This window comes from Cavia porcellus, unplaced genomic scaffold (assembly GCF_034190915.1).
Source record: "Cavia porcellus strain 051 isolate PalLab524CR breed Dunkin Hartley unplaced genomic scaffold, mCavPor4.1 scaffold_4, whole genome shotgun sequence".
In the NCBI taxonomy this organism is placed as follows: Eukaryota; Metazoa; Chordata; class Mammalia; order Rodentia; family Caviidae; genus Cavia; species Cavia porcellus.
The window spans coordinates 69379559-69403381 of NW_026947487.1; the positions used below are offsets into that span (position 1 = coordinate 69379559).

Genomic DNA, 23823 nt, shown 5'->3' on the forward strand with positions numbered 1-23823 from the left:
ATAACGCCATAATGAATGGTCTTGTGTTTCATAATTTTGCCAAGGCATTTATAACAAAATTCCTATAAGTAGCATTGTTGGGTCAAGGGGATTTGTAATTTCTTGATAAACATATGGGCTTCCTTGTTTTTATTAAAATTACACAAGTACATAGATTTAAGAATTCTACATCACATGTTACAAAGAGAAAAGCAAACACCATATCCAGTGGCACCTCTTTTAGCTGTTTCTTTTCAAAGCCCTTTGAACTCTCTACAACACAATGCTTTGTAAATTTCGGTTTAGTATTATTGGTTGACTCTTTTCCACAGAGGATGAAGTTTTGAATCTTTCCTACCTTCTGCCTTCACTATATACACATATTCTTTGCCTTCCAGTACAGCAGTGTTAGGCCAAAATATCTAAAATGTTGGCTACGTGATTGTTGGGATTGTGCAGGTACTGTTTACTACCTTACCTTTTTGAAAACTGAGACACTGTCTCACAAAAATTTCAAACATCTTGCTGGTTGTTTAAAACAATCTCTTCCCCACCCCACCCCCATTCTTTTTTTTAATCTAGAGGTCAGGAACTTGAGTTCAAAACTAGTCCCTAGAGTTTACAAGTTGGGCATCCTCAGGTACCTGGCTTAGCAGCGTTAACCTTGGAGCTCCTACCTCCCCAGTGAGCGGGGTCCACTGCAGCCTACACTGAGTTCGCTCTCAGGACCCAGGCGCGCTCTCATTTCCCCTCCCACCCACCCGGCCCGCTCGGGGTTGACAGCGTATTCTACACGCAGCCTCTCTCTGCTCTTTTCTTGCTCTAAACATAGCCTCTTACTCGACATCTGAGGTTGAATTAAAATATGCAACCAGTGACCAGTAGAGTGGCTGCACCTAGTGAACCCAGCGTAGGGCCACGACTCCCGGTCCCTGCGTGTCTCAGCACCCAGCGTGAAGCCCTCCCGCCACGTAGATTCCGGGAAGCTTTTCCAGAGCCTCCTGGCATCTCACCTTCCCTGTGAAGCCACGCCTCAACCGGAAACCATCGGGTCCAAGGGCGTTCCGGTCCGACTCACCATCCACCCTCGGTCGGTTCCCGCTTCTTAGGCGGAACTCCGTGGCTAGGCTGGCTGTTTCCTTGCCGGACAGAAAAGAAGAACGGACTCAGCCCCGCGTCGCGGGAGCTGTGCTTTGGGCTCTTGCTCCCGCGACATGGCCTTCAATTTTGGGACTCCCTCGGGTACCTCGGGCACCGCTGCAGCCACCGCAGCACCCGCGGGTGAGTTCTATACCCAGATCTTCCCCCAGAAGGGGAAGAGAACTTGTCCGACCCTTCAGCCCTAGACTGCGGCGTGGGCATAGTGGGGGCCCCCGACCGCCCAGAAGACTTTAGGGGTGTAGAAAAAGGCGGGCGGGCTGCGGAAGGGGTTCCTAAGGAGGCCGCGGGGGTGTTCGAGACCCAGAGGGGGTCGCGCCTGGCGCGTTGGTCTGAGAGAGGCCCCATTCTCGCGGCTAGTTTCCCTCCGCTGAGAGGTTGACCCGGAGTGGGTGGAGACGCTCCTGTATCCCTGTAGTGAGGCTCCCACCGCAGCCTCCCCAGCGAGCGCAGGCCTGGGTATCACCGTGCTGCCCTGCCGCCGGGTCGGTCCCAAACCCGGAGGGCCTTTGGTGGTGGTGGTGTTCACCCTCCTGGTCCTGCCTTCTGTCCCCTCCCGCTCTGCTTTTTTGTTTGGAACGAAGTCAGGTTTGTTTCCTCCTGTGAAACCTCTTGTTGATTCTTCTAATCCTTGTCTTGCTTTTTCTCTTCTTTCTTCTTCTCCCTCCCGCTTTAAAAACTTTTCTTTGCCTACATGCCTATCAGGATTTGGTGGGCTTGAGACTGCCAACTCCACCGCCAGTGGGTTTAATTTTGGGGGTTTCGGATTAACTGCTAATCCTGCAGTGAACTTTAATATTGGCAATTTCGGTGTTTCTACCACTTCGGCGACTCCGTTCAATTTTGGTAACAGTCTGGCAAGTGCAGGTAGATACTGCGGGTCGTACGTGTAAGAGTGTTGGGAGCTGGAGTCCAAGAATATTTCATACTCTAACCCTGGAGTTTGGGAAAGAATGACTTGTCCAATGAAGGGAGGAAATTGATTTCCTAATGTCAAAAAAGGATTTATATTGTTTTGACTTTTAAAAGATAAAAGTTGTGGAAGTTCTTGCAAGTTATAATGTTCCCTTATTAGATTTGCATTTAATTGAACAGAGTATCTTCCAAATGATAAGAATTTTAAGTGAATTCTTGTTTTATAAATAATGTATATTTCAAATTAGTAGATACATCTTCTAAAGTGTAAACTTACTAATCAGACCCCTTTTCTTGGAATTCTTGGACTCCTGCAGTCACTTCATTTTTTTCCTGCATTTTTCATCAGGATATCATTGTCTTTGTGTTTCTAAGAGAAACAAGTCTTATACGAACAGCATTAATCTTTTATTTTTTTAAGCTGTATAATTATATTTCTTTAGTGATCTTATCAGATTAGGATACATTCTATAAAGTAATTATAGAATTTCCATTTTACTGGATTCTTTACTGGAAAATTCTCAAAGAACAGTTTAATTTGTCAGATAACATCACTGTAAAAGGCTAGGTAGCTTTGCACTGAAAAAGATAATTGTGAGGATTAAAACAATCGGGATTGTTTGCTTATTTTTGCAAAATTTTTGCAAAATGCAAACTATAAGGGATATATATCCAAATTTAAAATAGGTTTACGTGTACTTTACAGTGACCCATAGGATAATCTCATTCTTCAGCTGCTCGTATATGAATTTACCATCCATACTTTTACATTATGCCACTTATGCCCATGCCAATTATATGCATATGGTAAACATTTACTTCCTGAAACTTATTTGGAAATTCAGGCATTTTGTTCCTTTATTTTGGTTGCAATGTAAATGTTACTTCAGCATGGAAGTTGAAAAATATTTGAAATTTCTAAAGATAAAACAACCCATTATTAAGATATATTTGAAGTGTTCACATCATTATCTTTTGGTGTGTTTACTCTTCCCTATTTGCTTAAAATTGGCACTGGGTAAAACCTTATTTGGAAATTTGTGCTTCTGAATAAAGCTATCCAGCTCAATATAATTCAACAGTAATAAATAAACCTGTTGATATTTGCTCAATTTCATGTTCATTTGGAATTATCAGTGTTAAGTTTTGAGTTGTAATCATACAATGTTTTTAATTACTTTTATATGTTAATTAACTTAGACTTCAACAGGCTGATAGAAGTGCTTATTTTGCATCCATGCACCCACTATTATTAATAAAGCATTTGTGATATTATAGAATGTGATAAAGTACTGACTAGTGTTTCTATCGTGTAGCCAGTTCAGGTTATATCATAATTATTCTGTGGAAATGAGTAATGAGACTAAAAATAGTACTTAATTTTTATCAGGATGTTTTGCTTTCAGTACTGCAATAAAATCTGTAAGTTAACAGATTATGCTTGAGTCTTCATAAACAATATGCAATCTACTCTGAGTAATTTTCCAAATCAGAACAATCAAATGGTTGTTTTTTGTTTTACATCTTTCATGTTACAAAGATGAATCTGTCTCATCACTAGAAATAAGAGATTAAAGTTAGAACTCAGAAAACCTGCCGTATAATTTGGTATTAATAGTTGAAACATTTGCCTTGAAAGTGTTTTTGTTACCACATTAGTAATCAGTCAAAGATTGGAAATAAACTTTTTAAAAAACGATTTTGGATTTGCTAGTATTCCCTTCCATTCATATGTTATTAGAGGTTGTTAAGATTAATTTTGTTTCCAAATTTTCTAAAAAATAAAATTTGTCAGTTTCCATACTGTGAAAGAGGCCCGCAAAAGTTCTGCTCACCTTCCCTACCACTACTTCTGTTTTTTATTCTTTATATCTTTGCTCAAAAAGCACATTCTTATTGAATAGATGTAAGTGTATTGTTATGTTTCTTTTAAAAGGTTGCTTAGTCTTGACACAGACTTAACTAAAAACATAACCTAAGGTAGATAGAAATTAACTCACCAAAATCAAGGTTATAAAATAGCAATAGTTTGCTGACATGTGCTTGTCATTTTTTTTTATTTTTAAATTTTTAAATTTTTTTGGTACCAGAGATCAAACTCATGACCTCACACTTACCAAGCAGATACTTGTGCCACTGAGCTAAATCCCCAGTCCCTTGTCACACTAGTTTTAAAATATTTGAATTAGTTGCAAAAGACGTTAGTGTTTAAAAACCTAAAATTTGTGCTAACAATGTAACTCAGTGGTAGAATACTTGGCCTGCTTAGCATACCTGAAACCTATAGGTTCAATTCCAGCAGTACAAAACAAACAGAAACCCACACAAACAACAACAAAAGTTCCCTATGAATTTTACATAGAAAATCCAAATTTCTTATTTCTTGTAGAGAAAAATGGAAATATACTGCATAAATTCCCTTTCTTCTGCAACAGTAATTTGTTAGAATTTCGGAATTGCTGCCATTTTTAAAAACAACTTTTAAACAGTTCTGTCAGTAAATATCTACTTTACTCATAATTTTATTAGTCTAAAATCTGGTAGGCATTAGAACTTGGAATCCCTATACTAAAAGCATTTTAGAATTATGCGAATAGGTTTAATATTTTGGTAAATTGTTTATCGCTCTCCAGTTGAAAGGTATATAACATTGCAGTATTTCTCTTTAAAATACTTTGCTGCTTATTTCTTGTAGTATGTTGACCTCTTAGTAGTGTAACTTCAAAAATTTATATTGATAATAGAAAAAAATTAGATCATTGTATTTTGACTTTATATGTAGCAGTTACTTATAAAAGAACTTGAAAAATAAATTGCCTTTAGGTACACAAAATAATCTTCCTTTCTGTTTTTATTCTTTTTAATTAGGTGGGTTTGGAGGATTTGGGACAACATCTACAACTGCAGGTTCTGCATTTACCTTTTCTGCCCCAACTAACACAGGAACTACTGGTAAGATGCCATCTCCAGTCATTTATACAACTAAATCTGGTAAAGGTCAAATTTTTTTTAACTGACATAATTCCAACTTTCCATTCAAAGGACTCTTTGGTGGTACTCAGAACAAAGGTTTTGGATTTGGCACCAGTTTTGGCACAACAACAGGAACTAGTACTGGTTTAGGTACTGGTTTGGGAACTGGCCTGGGATTTGGAGGATTTAACACACAGCAACAACAACAGTCCAGTGAGTATGAGGCTTTTGTCTTCAAAAGTACAGTGATAGCTAACATTACTGAGTGCACTGTTATCTAATTTTTTTAAGGATTATAAATATATTTGAAAGGATACCAAAACCTATTTTTTCATGTTTGTATATGACAGCAACTAAGGAAAAGACTATTGGCATGATTAGGATTATATTGTCCTTGAGTTTAGAATCATTCCATTAAAAATTTTTGTTGTTAAAAGTAACAGAAATAGAGGAAAGTACATAAGAGTACAACTCACTGCATTATATGTAAGGTGAGCACCCTTGGGAATGCATCAGGAAAAAGGAAAAAGGAATGCACCAGCCCCTCACATTCACATCCCCAATAGAGGAACTGCAGTCTAGTCTCTTATGATCAGTTCTTTACTTTTCTTAATAATTTTATCACTCATGTATAGTGTTGTAGGTTCCCTTTTTAATCTCTTTTTCAATTTGTTGACGAAATGTCACTCGTCTTTTAAGAGTGTTTGACGCAGAACTTTACTGATTGCATTCTTGTGGTATACTTTAACATATTCTTTTATCTTTTATATTTCTTAATAATTGAGGTAGTTTTAGGGGTTTATTTATATTGATATATTTGAGTTTCTTGTTTTAAGAACTTCTTCCTTGGTAGTGAATTCTTCATCAAGAGTTATATAATGTCTATGGTGATCATGACCTAGATTCATTAAAGATTAAAAAAATGTGCTATTTCACTTTGATGTCTTGATATTTGTTGGACTATATCTATGATGAAAAGCCCTACTTCAGTTCTTGAACTTGTTCCATGATTTTGGAAAAGCTATATTGGCTATATTTGTGTTTGTCATCCAATGCGGAGTTTGCAAATAGAAACAACATCTTGTCAAATGCTTCTGTTTGTGAACCAAATTGTTTGCAAACAAAAGTATTCAGAAACCAGGGTACCACTATTTGGTCAAATTTTTTCCCCCTGATTTTTAGAATGAAGAATTGGTTCTCTTGCATTCAGAAAGGTGACCATTTTATTATTGTTATTATTACTATTATTATTAGTTAATGGTACTAAAGAATAAGTCCAAGACCTTCACACTGAGCTGTATCCCAACCCTTAATTTTAAGTAGGGTTCCACTAAGTCATTAAATTTGCCAGGCTAGGCTCAAACATGGGATATTCCTTGCTTGGTGTTCTAGAATATAGGGATGATAGGTATATATCATTATACCTAGCTCCCAACTTTTTTTTAACGTCAGGAAATCAGTATTTAAATTGTTAATTTTTTAATCCACGGTAGTCATTCTCACTGCTGTTTAAATTGTTCCATCTTTGGCCAGTGCAAGCTTTTTATGTTAGCTCCCAAAGCATTTTGATGCATGTCTGGTATCACTGGTTGATGGCTTACCTACTTGCTGGTATGACAGTGGGTGCCAGGGTTATCATGAATTAATTTGCTACAGTAGGTATAATAACATGAAATTTGAACTTCCTTGACTTTCTGTATAATGGTCTTTGTACTTAACAGGTTGCAACTCTTAAAATTACTTTTGTTTCATTTTTCATAGGACAATTGGCTAACTATATTAAAGATTTCAAGGATTGCCTAACCAGTAGAATGAAGAAAGTAATAGTATCAAAATTATTTCTAGTATTCTAGTCATTCATCTTTTCTCTAATCTTCTAAGTAGTAAGGAAAGTAAAAATGGAATAGTTTTGTTTCCTGAAATAGATCTTTCCAACTATGAGTAATTGTAATTATATATGGTTTTGTTAGGAAAATTGAAGTTTTGAATCTGGTGCTGTTTAAACATGAGATTCCAGGATCATTGCCTTAGTCATTGGTTTTATTAGGAATTGCAAAATGACAATTTTAATTTCTTCCTTCCATACCTAAATGCATGTGTAAAAGAAACTTTTTCTTCATTCCCCCAAGCCTATTTGATCACCCTGATATGCAATTTGTAAGGGAAAGGCTGGAAAAATTCTAGTTGGCAATTTTTTGGTAATGAAATCAGTGGTGTCCAAGGAATTGGAATCTAAAATTTTATTTGGCAGTACTAGTGGTTGAATCCAGGGTTTTAAGCATGCTATGAAAGTGCTCAGTCACTGAGCTACATACCTTCCCTTCTTAAAATTTTATTACAAGTTTGATAAAGTTGCCCAAGTTACCTCCTTAGAATCCTTTTGCCTCAGCTTCCCAAATATCTAGACCAGTAGAGGCAAAGCTATGGCAAAGTTCTAAAAGGTTCACTATCACTGATTTAGACATTACAGACATGTGGCACTGCACTTAGTAGTTTTTTAAAAAGTTTTAATCTCTACTTTTAAAAAATGATCAATTGAATGTATGAGCTTTACTAAATATATTTCAGTTAGTTACATTTGTTACTCTTTTTGATGTTCCCCTTGTCATGTTTGTGGCAAATGGGAGCCATTTAGTACCCTAATACTTTTTTTCCTACATTAATGTGCTCAGTTTGTTTAAAGAACCTTGTCTTTTTGCCACTAAATCCTTGACATTTAACTCTGTGCTTGACACTTACTGGATACTTAGTAAATATTTGTTGCATGAATACCTAGTGAATGAATATGTGTGTGTGTGTGTGTGTGTGTGTATTAAGAGAGACTGGATTATCAGGAAATCTAAAGGGAGAAAGGTTTTTCAAGGAGTGTGTGCATTTGGCAGAAGGTGATTTTCTTTTGACAGTACAAGGGTCCTGAAAAGTTAGGACAGTACAAGAAATCTAATATGGTAAGACTTACAAAGAATCTATTGGATTTCACAATTTAAGTTCATCAGTGTCTTCCCACTAGTGAACTTTGAGTAGACTAGTATGGTTGTACTCTAGGGTGAAGTATAAAAAGGGAGGCAGAACATAAATTAGTATGGAACATAGCTTGTTTCACTGAGGAAGATAAAGCCTAGGGATTTCTTGCTCAGAACTCTGGAATAAGCTTGTAGCAGTGATGGCTAACCTTTTTGAGCTTTTAGTGATACGAACAGCCCACTGCAGCGTGCATTCTAAGTTTGCCACCATTGGCTTATCGTAAACCAAGATTCAGGTGTCAGACTTGTGGTCCAGTTGTTCCAGATTTTGTATATTCCCCTTTGGGAGTTAACAGTATTGTTCTGGAGGGTACAAAGAAGCCCCTCTATTTCTGTAGAAGCATCATAGATGTTAGGTACTCTTAGTCTTTAAAGCTGAAAGGGAACTTAAATTCAGGTCAATTTAGGTTTTCATGTTGTTTGTTTTTCTTATCTACGTGCCATTTTATTGTTCGGGAATTTTTTTCAGATGTTTTCTCTTAAATATTAAATAGTGATTTTAAGAAAAGTTTGTATTGCTACTATAAGTAGAAAACCAGTATCATTTGCTATAAAGAAAGGGTAACCAAAATTAAGTACAAAGAACATACAGTAGTGTTAATAAGCTTTCTGTCTTGTTCCTCTCTTTGTTAAAAAGTATGATAAGCAGTTGTCATCCAGAGTTAATAGCCATAGTAGCATCAACCCTAGACTTTTGATATAATCAGATCATTGAAAGAATGATTGTTTTGGTACATGAATTAGTGCCATTTAATAACTACTGTTTCCTTTTTTTTGTCTTTTTGAGACAGGGTCTTGCTGTGCAGTTCAGACTGGCCTTGAGCTCACTTTGTAGCCTAGGCTGGTCTTGAACTCGCAACGATCCTCCTGCCTCAGCCTCCCGAATGCTGGGATTACAGGCGTGAGCCACCATGCCTGGCTATAACTGCTGTTTCTTGACAGCTGTAATTTCATAGACCATGGGTACTTATTTTACAGTTTGAGTAGTGTTTAACTTTCTACCAACTTTGTCCTTTCCACTGGAGAAATTGTAGGCCAGAGACTTGCTCTTATATAGCCCAACTAAGCTTTAGCTTGGACCCTCACAGCTAAGAGTATTTGTTATTTCATTATGTATTGCTTTGCCATGAGAGAACAATGTATTAAACTAATACAGATATAATTTGTATTTTTCAATTTATATTATAGAAATACAACACCAATACAAATTGTTTAAAAAAATTTAAAAACCTCTCAATTTTACAAACTTCACTTTTCTGTTCTATATGATAGATATTTCCTTTTCTTTTGGGGAGGTGGGTGAGTATAGTCTAATATTGTGCATCTAGTGATGGTACTTATTGTATTGATAGCATCGTTAGGAAGGCAAGTTTAATACAGAGGTTTGTCCTAGTGGTTTTGGACTTTTTGTTGTGGTGGTTGTAGCAGCTTTTTTAATATTTTGTGTTTTCTTATTGTTGTTTTGGCTGTACTTGGAGCCTGGGCCTAGGGTCTTCACACTGAGCTACGTCCCCAGCCTTTTTTTTATTTTGATGCAGGGTCTTGCTAAGTTCCCAAGACTGGATTCAAACTTGGCAATCTTCCTGCCTTGCCTCCTGCAGTGCTAATAACCATCATGCCTTGCTGTGTATTAATCTTTTTTTTTTTTTTATCTTTTTGAGACAGAGTCTTGCTATGCAGTTCAGGCTGGCCTTGAGCTCACTTTGTAGCCAGGCTGGTCTTGAATGTGTAACAATTCTTCTGCCTCAGCCTCCCAAGCGCACCATGTCCAGTTTTGTATATTAACCTTTTATTTCTGCCATAACTGATTACTGTGAGATTTAAGACAACAGAAATTTATTATGTTACAGTTCTAGAGATCATAAATTCAGAATGGAGTTTCATTGTGTTAAAATCAGTGTGTCAGGACTATATTACTTTTAGAAGTTCTAGAGGGATAATCTGTTCCCTTGGTTTTTCCAGCTCCTAGAGTTTTCATCTTTTTTTTTTTTTTTTTTTGTGGTCCTTTCCTCCATGTATAAAGCCAGCAGCCTAGTATTTGCAAATCTCACTTGAGCTTTGAGCTCTCTTCCATTGTAAAGGACACGTGTGATTACACTGAGCTCCACCTTCAATGTAGGATAATCTATCAAAGCATGCCTAATTTTAGTCACATCTTTCAGGTCCCTTTTGCTATATAACTTACTGCATAGGTTCTATACATTAGGATATGGACATTTGGGGGAGGCAGTAACCTGCATACCACACCTAGAATCTAAGTTTTTTTGTGTTTTTCTTTTTTTTTTTTTTAAAAGCATTAGGTGGTCTCTTCAGTCAGCCTACACAAGCTCCTACCCAGTCCAACCAGCTGATAAATACTGCAAGTGCTCTTTCTGCTCCAACACTATTGGGAGATGAGAGAGATGCTATTTTAGCAAAATGGAATCAACTGCAGGCTTTCTGGGGAACAGGAAAAGGATATTTCAACAATAATATTCCACCAGTGGAATTCACACAAGAAAATCCTTTTTGCCGGTTTAAGGTACTATTATCTTCATTTGGAGAGTATATGTAAAAGAAAACATGACTTTTAAATTAAAAATTACATAAGGAAAGCAGTTGCTTTGTCCTTTAGCATTTGTGCTTTGAAGATGATGTGATCGTAATTTTTGAAAATATAAAGAAATAAAATCAAAGTAATTCGGTTAAAGAACAAAAAGTGGTCATTTTATCTCATTCATCACTCTATTAAAAGTACAGATTAAATGATTCATCCAAAATGCCTGGGATTGGGGCTGGGCATTTAGCTCAGCGGCATAAGCGCCTGCCTTGCAAGCAGGCAGTCGTGAGTTCGATCCCTGGTACCGATAAAAACGAAAACGACAAAAAAAAAAAAAAAAAAAAAAAAATACTAACAAAATGCCTGGGATCAGAAGTACTTCTAATATCATCCTTTCTCACATTTTGAAATATTTTAATATACATGTGAAATCTTGGGGATGGGACCTCTCTTGAAACACAAATTCATTTATGTATTATATGCAGCTTCTATTCATACCAAAAGACAACTTCAAACAGGATATTTAGTGCACTTACGTTGTTACTGTATCCTGTCATACAGTCAGGTGTGGAATTTTTTACTTGGTGGCATCATATTTTGATATTCAGAAAGTTTCAGACTTTGGAGCACTTTAGACTTCAGGTTGTCAGATTGGAGCATTCAACTTACATATCTTAAATGCATTAATTGAAATTTTAATATTTATGTTTAGTGATAGGATATAAAATAGACATGTACAATTTAAAGTTTTTTCTTTTTTAAAAAAGTAGACTATACGTAAGGTAAAAATGCATATATATACTTAGATGAGTTTAAATACTTTTTAAAAGTTGTGGGTAAGTGGTAACAAGGAACCAAAATCTAAAACTAAAAGACCAATTTTCAAGTCAGGTGTGGTGGTGCATGCCTATAATTCCAGCATTTGGGAGGCTGAGGCAGGAGAATCATTGTGAGTTTGAGAACAACCTGGGTTACAAAGTGAGCTCAAGCCAGCCTGAATTAGATAGTGAAACCCTGTCTCAAAAAGACAAAAAAAGGTCCAGCACATGGCTCAGCAGCACAGTGCCTGCCTGGGAAGTGTGACATGAGTTTGATTCCCAGTACCACACACACAAGACAAAAAATAAATACATAAATAAAAGACCAATTTTCAGCAAGGTTTTGTCATATTTAATATTATATTTAAAAACCTAATGATTTACAAAATTCTCTGCTACATGAAATTATAAAATTATAGCTGTTCTATAATATTTCTAACTTGATGGTATTACTATTGGTCCTTAAAAGTGTTTGAAATCATTTGTCTAAAACTTAGGGTAAGAGTCTTCAAATCAAAGGCTGGGACTGTAGCTCAGTGACAAGAACACATCCCTAGCAGGTGCAAAAGCTGTGAGTTTGACCCCCAGTATTACAAAAAAAGATTCTATAGTCAGATACATGATGAAACAAATACATTTGTTCTATGGTTTTTATAGTCATAGGAATAGTGTGTTGAGACAGGGTCTCAGTGTGTAGCCCAGACTCACCTTGAACTTGTAGCAACCCTGCCTCAATTTCTCAAGTGCTGGGAGGATAGGTATACACCACCACGCTTGGCTTTGCAATCATTGCTGGGGGGATAGGTATATACCACCACGCTTGGCTTTGCAATCATTTTTATAATGACTTCTTGTTTGTTTCAGTGATTCAGAAAGGCCCAGCAATAATGGATACCAAAATTCTTCAGAGGAAAAAGCTCTTTAAGTTACTGTCTTGAGACAAAATGTTAATTTCACTGTATGTTTATGTTATTCTTGGGCAGTAGAGTTTTTCTTTATACATAATTGTGTGATTCCTAGGATATAGGAAGAGCTATTGACCTCATCATCAGACATTATTATTTTTTCTCATTTTAGGAGCTACTAAACTAATATTAACCACTTGATTTTAAGATCTTACATATTTTGATGTTATTTGTCATTTCACAGGCTGTAGGTTATAGTTGTATGCCTGATAATAAAGATGAAGATGGACTAGTAGTTTTAGTTTTCAACAAAAAAGAAACAGATATCCGAAGCCAGCAACAGCAGTTGGTAGAATCATTGCATAAAGTTTTGGGAGGAAACCAGACGCTTGCTGTAAATGTAGAAGGTATTAAAACATTGCCAGATGATCAGTAAGTATATACTAAATGTATCATTTATTTTTTTTGTGCCCTGATCCAAAGAAAGTGATCAGCAGTGTTTGTTGTTGCTGATGCACAAATTAATTACCAGAACAGATTATTAATTTCTCAGATTAATGTTAGAAAAGTTTAAAAGCTTTTTTCTTAATTTTGCATTTTTTACTAGATGCTAATAATTTCATTCAGGTCCAGGATCTGAATTACATGGCTTTCTGCAAAATGAGTACCGTAAAGATATTACTGGAAAGTTTTATCAGCTGATTCCTATTTTATGGTCACTCATAGAAAAATATAGTTGCTTTACTTCTCTTGTCCCATGTATAATTGGTAGTCTTAGTGGCAAGACATTTGTTTTAGGACATGTAGGGTTAGAGAAATCATGCTTAGTGAGAGATAGTAACTGAAATAGATTTTACTTCTTGGGTCTTAATTGCAGAGAAGCACCCTGTAAGTTTCAGCACAATCTCCAAAGTACTTCTCAATTCTGGAAAAAAATAACATTTCTATGAGACTGTACAAATTTTATTTTAACTTACCTGCCTCATTTTATCACTTAAGTACATGTTTATTTCCCAGGACTTAACAAAATAATTCCCTTGTAAAAATCCATTTCTGAATTTAATTAGCACCTTTGTAAAATCACACGCTGTGGAAAAAAAGTAAGAAAGGGAGGATAAAATGGAAACAAAGCTTATTAATAAGGAGAAGAGGGGAGAAGAAGAAGAGGGAAAAGGAAGGGGAATGGGAATAAAAAGGAATCAAAGTATGTCATGTACAAATACAAATCTCCTATGATGAATGTTATGTATATCTAAATTGTACCAGTAAATTTAATTTTTAAAAAATTATGTGCTGTGTTGATATTTGTAGCTGCAGGTTATATACTGAGTATTTTATAAATAGGTTATTTTCCTCCAGGACAGAAGTTGTCATTTATGTTGTTGAACGTTCTCCAAATGGTACCTCAAGAAGAGTTCCAGCTACCACACTATATGCGCATTTTGAACAAGCCAACATAAAAACACAGTTGCAGCAACTTGGTGTAACCCTTTCTATGACTAGAACAGAACTTTCTCCTGCACAGATCAAGCAGCTTTTACAGAATCCACCTGCTGGTATGTTACTACAGTCATAGAATTGAGAAAATGAAAAATTTAGAAATAATTAAGTGCTCCCCCTCTTTTGTGAGGGCAATTGGTTATTTGTATTCATAAAACCAGTATGAATTTATCATATGTTTATTTGGTAAATATGTATCTGAACAACTGTATATACTAGTACTCTTTTCATGTAATTTTTAGCTGTATAGTTATATGTTAGAAATTTTGGAAAATGATGAACTAAAAAAAATAGTCTATAGCCTATCTATCCATAGGTGTATTTGTAAAATTTATAAGTTTTTTTTTACTTTAACTTAATTAACTGAGTATTGAAATATAATCTCACTATGCTCACTGCAAACTATTCTAGGTATCCTAACTAGGTTAACTGTTAAAATTCTTTATCTCGGGGCTGGGGATTTAGCTCAGTGGCATAAGCACCTGCCTTGCAAGCGTGTGGTTATGAGTTCGATCCCCAGTACCAATAAAAAATGTAAAAAAAAAATTTTTTTTAAAAATTCTTTATCTTCCTTCCCTAGAATGATTAATTTATTATATTCTTTTCCTGCATTATCTGTAATTTGATTTATTTTGGAAACAGGGACTCTTTCTGGCTGGCCTCAGACTCAACTATGTAATCCAGGTTGGCCTCAAACTCTTGGTGACCCTCCTGCCTCAGTCTCCTTAGTGCTGGGATTATATCTGTGTGCCACCACACCCTGCTTGCCTATGTGATTTTAAATATGAGCATATATAATTCTTTTGAAAAAGGATTCTGCCTCTGTACTTTACTGCAGCATTACATAGAGTCAAAAATGATGATCCATGCCTGTTGTCCTAGCACTGGGGAGGGTGAGGCAGGAGGACTGCCAAGTTCAAGTCCTGCTGGGACGACTTACTGAATTGCTTTCTTAAAATAAAAATAAAAAGAGATAGGGGTATACTTTAGTACAAAGGCCCTGGCCTCAATACTGAATACCCAGAAGCATAAACAAAACATTATAGTGTTCCATGAAATAATACCTTTACTTAACCTTAATGTTACTTCTGTGTTTTCACTGTTATAAGTTAGGCAACAGTTAACATTTAAATATGTGTAAGAACACACAGATAGACATATACTTTTTTTTTTTTTTTTTTTTTTTTTTGTCTTTTTCATTTTTATCGGTACCGGGGATCGAACTCACGACCGCCTGCTTGCAAGGCAGGTGCTTATGCCGCTGAGCTAAATCCCCAGCCCGACGTATACTTTTTTTAGAATGGATCTTTGGTAATGAGATAGTCAACAGTATGTTTGCTAGGTCTGTCTGATACTGCTTAATTGGACACTAAAGAAAGCTGTACCATTTACATTCATAACAAGGAGTAACAACCATTGGTCTTTCTTTTTTTTTTTTGGTCATGAGGGGAGTACTGAGGATTGAACCCAGGGACTTGTACATGCTAAGCAGGTGCTCTAACACAGAGCTATCTCTTCAGGCTTTCTCCCTTTCTCCCCTTTTGCCACTGATGGCCTTTTTATATTTTACTTTTTTTTTTTCCAGGCTGGCCTTGAACTCACTTTTATAGTCTAGGCTGGCCTTGAACTTGCAGTAATCCTCTTGTCTCGGCCTCTCAAGTGCTGGTATTACAAATGTGCTGTGTTTTACTTTTTGTAGTACTGGGGATTGAATCCAGGGCCTTTGCACTGTGCTACATTCCCAGCCTTTTTAAATTTGAGACAGGGTCTTTGTGGTTTAGCTGCTTATGCTGTGTTCAAACTTAAGTATCTTCCACCGCAGCCTATGCAGGTGCTGGGACTACAGGCATACACTGCCATCTTCAGCCTAAAAATACTTACTTTAATTCTCATTTCCCTGATTTCCAGTAAAGTTCAACATCTCCCATATGTTGATTAGTTCTGTGCTTGTATTTTTTCTATTATCTATTTATGTCTTTTGCCCATGCTCTGTAAAATTATTTATCTTCCTTTTTGATTCATAGGTTCTGTAGGTGGTAGATTTTTCCTTTCAGTGCGTATTTTTTTAGCTTTATAGTACAAAATTTTTATTTTTATAATCTTATTTGCACTCATTTTTCATTATCACTTCTGAGTTGTATTTTAGAAAGTCTTCCCCACTTATATATTACTATAAACAGAAACCTATTTTGGAAAAATATACTTTTTCTGTGTGGTAGGTGTTGATCCTATTATTTGGGAACAAGCCAAAGTGGATAACCCTGATTCTGAAAAGTAAGTATATCTTCATTTTGTTTTATACATGAACGAACATGCTACTAGGGTAGCAAACAAATGTGTGGTGGGCAATTGTAATTCTTATACTTCAGGGGGAATTTTCATTTTCATTGCTTTTTAAAATTATATCTTCCATGTTATGGTAAGTAGCATAGTGTGGTAAAAAACAGCCAGGGATGAAGAAACCTGAGTATCAGTCCCCTACTTATATTTGCATTTAAGTAATACAAGTTTTTGAAGCCTAGTTCCTCATTTTTAAATAGAGAGGTTAATAAAATCTCTACTGTAATATTGTTAATTTCATAGTCATGGATTTAAAAGATTGATGTACTATTAAATGAATATTATGAAAATCTTAACTTCTTGTGTTTTGTGGTAATGGGCTTACTATCCAAAAATTGACTGCTTCCATTTCTTCAGGTTAATCCCTGTACCCATGGTAGGATTTAAGGAACTTCTCCGAAGACTGAAGGTTCAGGATCAGATGACTAAACAGCATCAGACCAGATTAGATGTAAGTAATTTATTTCATTTTTCTAGCCCTGAGAGTAGAAAAAGGGATTGTAGACATTTAATTATTTTTTGCCAATTGTGCTTAAGGAGAACCAATATGAGTTAATAGTGATGGTTTTATAGACCAGCTTTTTATAATGGAGTACCCAAAATCATGTAAATAATTCTGAGCTGACATATTAACAGTGAATTTAGATTTGCTGGTTGGTCTAGCAGTTTAATTAGATTCTTATTTCCAGTTCTGGCCAGTCATTCGTATTGTTTTATTTGAATGCTTTTATTGATTTATGGGGTCTTATGACAATGAAGGCAACAAGTACTACACTGTCCTAATTATATTGGTGTGTTATTTTACATTGTTGAAATATTTAAATTCCTAAATCTGCTTAATATTTTATAGAGTAGATTCTTATAATCAAATACTTCAAGGCTCTTAAAAGTCAGCTCCATATTTTCCTACATTGAATTCGCATTTCATTGAGACTTATAATAAAGAGCTTACCATTTTATGAATCCATTTCATTGTCAACCGGCTCTGTTAATATTTATATTCTTGTATTAAATTGTATCTGTCAGTTTATACCTCTTTTCTTTTCTCTCTTCTCTTTTCTCTCCTCTCTCCTGTCTTCTCTCTTTTCCCTTCCATTCCCTCCCCTCCCCTCCCCTCCTCTTCCCTTCCTGTCTCTTTTTTTTTTCTTTTCTTTTATCGTACCAGGATTGAGCTCATGACCTTGCACTTGCTGGGCAGGCACTTGTGCCGCTGAGCTAAATCCCCGGCCCAACATCCATTTTCTCTGGCATTGTCTTGTGGGTAATAACTGTGACAGCCTATAAATATTTGAACATCATAATCACTTTTAGAGTTCTCTTTTCTAGTTAAAAACTCCCAGCATGGTTTCTGATATGCATTATTTCCAGGCTCTTTATTATGTTAGAGAAGACACACTTAACCTATCATCACTTCTAAAATAAATTTATAGTACAGTGACTGAGCTATAACCAAAGTTCTTAATAGTTCAAAGTAAGACCAAAGAAGCTAAGTCTTGTTAGGTATTTGTCAGTTTTATTGATGATTTCAAGTAAGCTTTTGGTTGATTTTTCTTATACATTTTTGTTTTCAGTTTCATTAGTTTCAAGTCATATTTCATTTAATCTGCTTGCCTTGGGTTTGTTTGCCTTTCTTTCTTTCTTCATTCATTTCTGTCTTTCTTTTTCTTTCTTTGTCTTTCTTTTGTCTTCCTTTCTGTACCAGGGATTGAACTCATAACCTCATGCTTGCCAGGCAGGTGCTTGTGCTGCTGAGCTAAATCCCCAGCCCCAATAATTGTATATTTTCATTCTTGATATTCGAAACATGAATTTCCAATTAAATCATTTTGACTTCAGAGATTTTTTTCTTTTTCACTAATAGATTATTTAAAAGTATCTTTAATCTCCAAGTGTTTGAAGGTTTTCTTGATATCTCGTTGTCAGTTTCTACTGTAAATTCTGTTATGACTAGAGAATTATGTGAGTTCCCTTTTTTTCCCCCCTTTTTGAGACAGGGTTTTGCTATGCAGGTCAGGCTGGCCTTGAACTTGCAGTGATCCTCTTGCCCTAACCTCCTGAGCACTGGGATTACAGACATGCACCACCATGCCCAGCCTTCAGTTCCTTTAATTTTATCAAGGTTTTAAACCCAGGAGCCTTCAAGAAGAAATTCTGTTCAGGTAGAGCTTTCTGTTAGTGTCATTGAGATTCACTTGGTTGGTGGTATTGTTTAGTTCTGTCTGATTTCTCTGCTTTCCAGTTCAGCTGTTATAAAATAGTTGAAGTCTCCAACTTTAGTTTTGCATTTGCCTTTTTTTCCTTTCAGTTCTGTCAGTTTTTGCAGTTTTTTTCCTTCATGTATTTTGACTGTTAGATACATACTTATCTAGAATTGCATTTTCTTTTGATTCAAAACTCACAATGTTACACTTGCCAGGCAGGTACTATGCTGCTGAGCTATGTCCCTGGCCTAGAATTGCGTTTTCTTGGAAGATTTGTATTATGTAATGTTTTCTTTTACACATTTTTATTGAAACCTAACTTACACATCATACAATTCACCCACTTGAAATATATGATCCAGTGGGGCATGGTGGCACACATCTGTTGTTACTTCATTACGTAAAAGGTTGAGGTAGAATGGTGATTTCAAGCCCAGCCTATGCTACGTAGCAAGACCTTGTCTCAAAAAAACCAAGTGTATGATACAGTGATTTTTAGTTTCTTCAAAGAGTTGTGCAACCACCACACTCAATTTTAGAACAATTTAAAATTCCATAGTCATTAGTAAATATTAGAGTATCCTTTAAGTTTCTAACAGTGGGTTTAAGGCTAATTGTCTCTAAAATCTAAGCTTGTCATTGTATTAACATTTTCTACTCTGGTCTGGTTGTTGGTTTGTGTTCCATAGTATTACTCACAATCTTTATTTATAAAATGTGTTAATTTTACTGTACATTACCTCATCACTAAATATCTTAGAGCATGAAAGAATTCTCTGAATGGTATGTTTTAATTTTTAGATGTGTAATAAAGGAAGCAATATGAATGCAGAATTAAAGAAAAAGAGTTTATATTTTGAGAAGTGACTTTCAGGCTTATCTCAGAATTAGACTTTGCTTCTACATATAGGTGTACCTGATCAATAATTGTGGTATACATACTTATCCTAACTTTTTAAAAACAGATAATATCTGAAGATATTAGTGAGCTGCAAAAGAATCAGACTACAAGTATGGCCAAAATTGCACAGTACAAGAGGAAACTCATGGATCTTTCCCATAGAACCTTACAGGTAGTAATTAGATGTTTTTTCCCTAAACTTTTTTTTTTTTTTTTTTTTTTTTTGGTACGGGTGATCGAACTCACAATCTTGCGCTTACCAGGCAGGCACTTAAGCCACTGAGCTAAACCCTCGGCTTTCCCTAAACATTTGTAAGGTATGTGTGGAATGGGTGTTACATACAGATTTTTATAATAGAAAAAAAAACTCAGAAAAATAATAGTCTGAATTGAAGATATTAAACTTTCTCAGTAAAACCTTCAAGTTGGAGGAGAGGGTTCTTACAGGGCTAGGTGAAGGGAAGATGTCCAAATCAAGGGATTACAAATTCAAGAATTGTGCTGGGTGTGGTGGCACATGCCCATAATCCCAGCATTCGGGAGACTTGAGGCAGCAGAATCCCCGCACTGCAAGTTTGAGGCCAGCCTGGGTTACAAAGACCAGCCTGACCTGCATTTGCATTAGTAAAACCCTTACGTTAAAAAGACATCCCCCCCTTCCCCCCGCCCAAAAGACAGAAACATAATTTGGGTCATAATGTTAAGTCCTACTACAATGGTATCTTGGTTCATAAGCACTTGTGTTTGCAAACAGTTTGGTTTGCAAAGAGATGTGTTTGGCAAAATTTTTGTTTGAAAACTGCATCGGGTGACTACTATTGCTGTCTTTTCCACACGAACACAAATGTGATCATCTTTTCCAACATTGAAGAACAAATTAAGTTTGTGAGCTGAGTGAACACTGTATAGTTAGTTTCCAGCTGATTTCTTCCAAAAACTAATTGTTATAGAATGACTTGTATAAGAGTTAATTTTGTTACTATTTGTGGCCTTTCTTTGTATAGGTCCTAATCAAACAGGAAATTCAAAGAAAGAGTGGTTATGCTATCCAAGCTGATGAAGAGCAGTTGAGGGTTCAGCTGGATACAATTCAGTCTGAACTAAATGCGCCTACTCAGTTCAAGGTAAGCACTTCTAAGACCATGTAGCTAGAATTTACTTCAGATGGATCTACAGAAAAGTGGCGAATACTCTTAAAACGAATTTTGTGAAGCTGTGTTTATTATTAAAAAGTTCATTTCTAAAGTAAACTCTTAGTCATAATTCTTTCAGTTTGTGTTTCAAATAATGAATATAGAGACAACCGGACATTTTTTGTTTTTTTAAGACATGGTTTGACTACGCAATCCTCTTGCCTCAGTCTCCCCAGTGCTGGGATTACAGGCTTGGGCCACCATCCCTAGTGGAAATTTTTAATTAATGTTCTGAAGCCATCTTCTCAAAAGAAAACATTCTTTGTTAAAAGTGCTTCTACTGTTAACAGTTACATTTTGATTCATTTTCAGGGCCGACTAAATGAACTGATGTCTCAAATCAGGATGCAGAACCATTTTGGAGCAGTCAGATCTGAAGAAAGGTATTACATAGATGCAGATCTGTTACGAGAAATCAAGCAGGTAAGTGTTTACGAAGGTGCGCTTTTTAAAAGTGTGAGCTTACATTCATTAGGATGGCTGTTATCCAAAAAATAGAATGTTGGTGAGAATGTGGAAGAATTGGAAGTTTCATGTGCTATTGAGGAACATAAAATGATGCAGCCTATATGGTATGGTTGTTCCTTTAAAAATAGGCTGGGTATGGTGGCACATGCCTGTCCCAATGTAAAAAATAAAAAGGGTCTGGGTTCAGTCTTCAGTTTCACCAAATAAATACATATACACAAACAAACTACAATGAAATAAAAATAGGATTACCAAAAGACTGGCAGTTCTTTTAGATGTTTGAGCAATGAAGCTGAAAGAAGGGACTTTGAACAGATACACACACACAGAGACAAATGGGTATTCTTTCCTAAAAGGGAAATTGTGGCACATATTACAGCATGGGTTGACCTTGAATATGTTATACTAAGTGAAATAAGCTAGTTATAAAAGAACAAAATATGATTGTACTTATATCAAGTAACAAAAGTAGTACAATTAAAACAATGAGAATGGTCATTGGCAGGGTAAGAGAGAATGGAGATAATTTGATGGGTTCAGAATTTCACTTCCAGAAATTCTAGAGACAGCAATTTCTGCCCAACAGGGTGAAAGTGCTTAGCATCCTTGAACTGTACACTTAAAAATGGTTGAAACAGTAAATTTTATATCTATTTTATCACAATTTTAAGAAAATCATTTCTATCATCATTCCCCCACCGAGAATAACAGCAATAGGAAGGACATTATAAACCCCAGATTTCACTCCTTACTCCAACTCTACTTAACTTGCATTTTTATCAGTATCATAAAATGATTTATATGCATGTTAAATTGGGTAGCAATTGCCCTGAATCATGCCTTCCCAACCTCTATATCAATTATAAATGTACTGTACTGAATTACTGATTCCCTCAGCCCTAAGAGGACCTGGCTGGGGCTGAGGTAACCAGAGCCTCAGTCACCTTTGTAGGGTTCATTTTGTATGAAAAAAACTTGAGAAGCACTTCATAGCTTGTTTTCATTAGTATACATATTAGCTTAATAAAAACTGTCTAGTCACGGTTCTAAAGGAATACCACCACAAGATGGTAAACTTTGTGGAACATATTATGTAGGACTATAGGCCTGGCCCTAAGAATTATGTTGAGATGGCTATAAGTGTTACACAAATCTAATGTTATATACATTTGGATGGCTATTACTGAAAAGTAGCTTGACTTCTGAGCTCATAGAAATAGTCATTCCATCATTTAAGTACAGCACTTTGCAATAAAATTAACTGAGGCACAAGATTGTAACACATAATCTAGATCCATACTGAAGAGCCTACATATTTTAATATATGAACATCTTTTGTATGTGGTATTGGGTGTTTGAATCTAAATTTGTGCATACTATGCAAGTGGTCTACCATTGACCCTAGCCTCACCATCTACCTTTTAAAAATGAAGAAAAGCAGTATATTGTTTTGGGATTGAATCATGAGTTTTTATTTTACAACCTTCATGACTTAGACAAATTACTTGTGCTCAATTTCTTTAAAGTAGAAATGATCCTAGTACTTCAAAAGCTGCTCAAAAGGATTTTAAATGAATTTAACGATGCCAATACAGCTATTACAACAGTACCTTAGCACTTTGGAAGAACTCCTAAAAAATGTTACCAACTATAGTAATCATTACCATTACCATAACAAACTTATGTGTCACAGGACACGAAACCATTTTCAAATATTTAAAGTTTTTTTTTTTTGTACCAGGAATCAAATTTACAACCTTGCACTTGACAGGCAGGCGCTGTGCTGATGAGCTATATCCCTGGCCCAGTATTAAAGTGTCTTGAGTTTTAATACACCTTTATCACAGGTTGATTCAAGGAAACAGCTACTAAAAACATTTCTATTTAGAATACTATTCATAAATATTTGGTTTTATTGTACTTTGAATTGTATCTTTTTTTACTGTTGGTCACATGAGGTGTTATTAGCCAAAGATGTGTATTGCTATTAAAAGTCTTTCCTGTATCTTGCTGTTTGATAATGTATTTATATGTTCTGTTTTCTTTCATTCTAGCATTTGAAACAACAACAAGAAGGCCTTAGCCACTTGATTAGCATTATAAAAGATGATCTAGAAGATATAAAGTTGGTAGAACATGGATTGAATGAAACCATCCACATCAGAGGTGGTGTCTTTAGTTGACAAACTTGTGTTCAAAGTTTGTGAAATGCATCCTCTTACTGCATCAGGCCTTCCTTAAGAGTGAATCTGACCACATGGAGAAAAAAATAAAGAGAAGAAAATGACCCTCTCCTGGCTTGGATTTTTGAGGAGATTACTGACAAGTTACTCTTCACTAAATCTGAGTAGTCACTTCACATTTCTTCAGAAATAACCTTCAAAAGATATACATCTAAAAAGCTGTATATCAAAAGAGAGAACATAATTAACATTTTTACAACAACATTTTCTTAAACATTATAGCAATTAATCTCCATTCTTTCTATGGCAAGTAAACATGAAATACATACTTTGCATATACTGTATAATTACTTGGCTATTAAAGATTTGATGTAGAGTATAAGTGGACATCAATTTTTATATATGTGAATTTAAGTTGGGAGGCCTAAAGAAAATCCCAAAGTATTTAATGATTAATGTGATTTCTTTTTGTTCTATAAGATTTGAAAATATATTTTTTTATTATTTGACTTTTTGAAGTTTATAGAACACATCCAAGCAATTAGGATACAACAGAATTACTGGTTTTGCAACTTTGTTTTTTAAACCTTTATTTCTAAAAATGAAAACTTTTAAAATAAATTCTTAATTTGAAATTTTATATAATTTTATCTGGTGCTTTATTTGACTTTTAGGGAAAGATCATTTATGTTCATACAAGTACCAAATTCATAATCAAAATCTAGGA

General features: G+C 35.5%; 1 protein-coding gene across 4 annotated transcripts; it reads left to right on the forward strand.

The window, feature by feature from the left end:
* The first annotated feature begins 1106 nt into the window (after positions 1-1106).
* Nup54 (nucleoporin 54) lies at positions 1107-23741 on the forward strand. 4 transcript variants are annotated; one of them, XM_063247238.1, is made up of 13 exons: positions 1107-1260; positions 1843-2004; positions 4921-5004; positions 5095-5238; positions 10343-10569; positions 12555-12742; positions 13655-13866; positions 16030-16084; positions 16508-16601; positions 19317-19424; positions 20257-20376; positions 20758-20868; positions 22968-23741. In XM_063247238.1, exons 1-13 carry the CDS (start codon positions 1194-1196, stop codon positions 23094-23096), a joined length of 1701 nt encoding a protein of 566 aa, XP_063103308.1. In that variant the 5' UTR covers positions 1107-1193; the 3' UTR covers positions 23097-23741. The 4 variants fall into 4 exon arrangements, with proteins under 4 accessions (XP_063103308.1, XP_063103309.1, XP_063103310.1 ...); XM_063247239.1 differs by having other exon boundaries at positions 1109-1260; positions 13670-13866; XM_063247240.1 differs by lacking the exon at positions 1843-2004 and having other exon boundaries at positions 1109-1260.
* Positions 23742-23823: the final 82 nt, after the last annotated feature.

Coding starts and splice junctions, on each gene's coding strand:
- Nup54 (XM_063247238.1), top strand. CDS start 1,194: ATGGCCTTCAATTTTGGGACTCCCTCGGGTACCTCGGGCACCGCTGCA. Junction 5,239..10,342: donor ACAGCAACAACAACAGTCCA/GTGAGTATGAGG, acceptor TTTTTTTAAAAG/CATTAGGTGGTCTCTTCAGT. Junction 16,085..16,507: donor GATAACCCTGATTCTGAAAA/GTAAGTATATCT, acceptor CCATTTCTTCAG/GTTAATCCCTGTACCCATGG.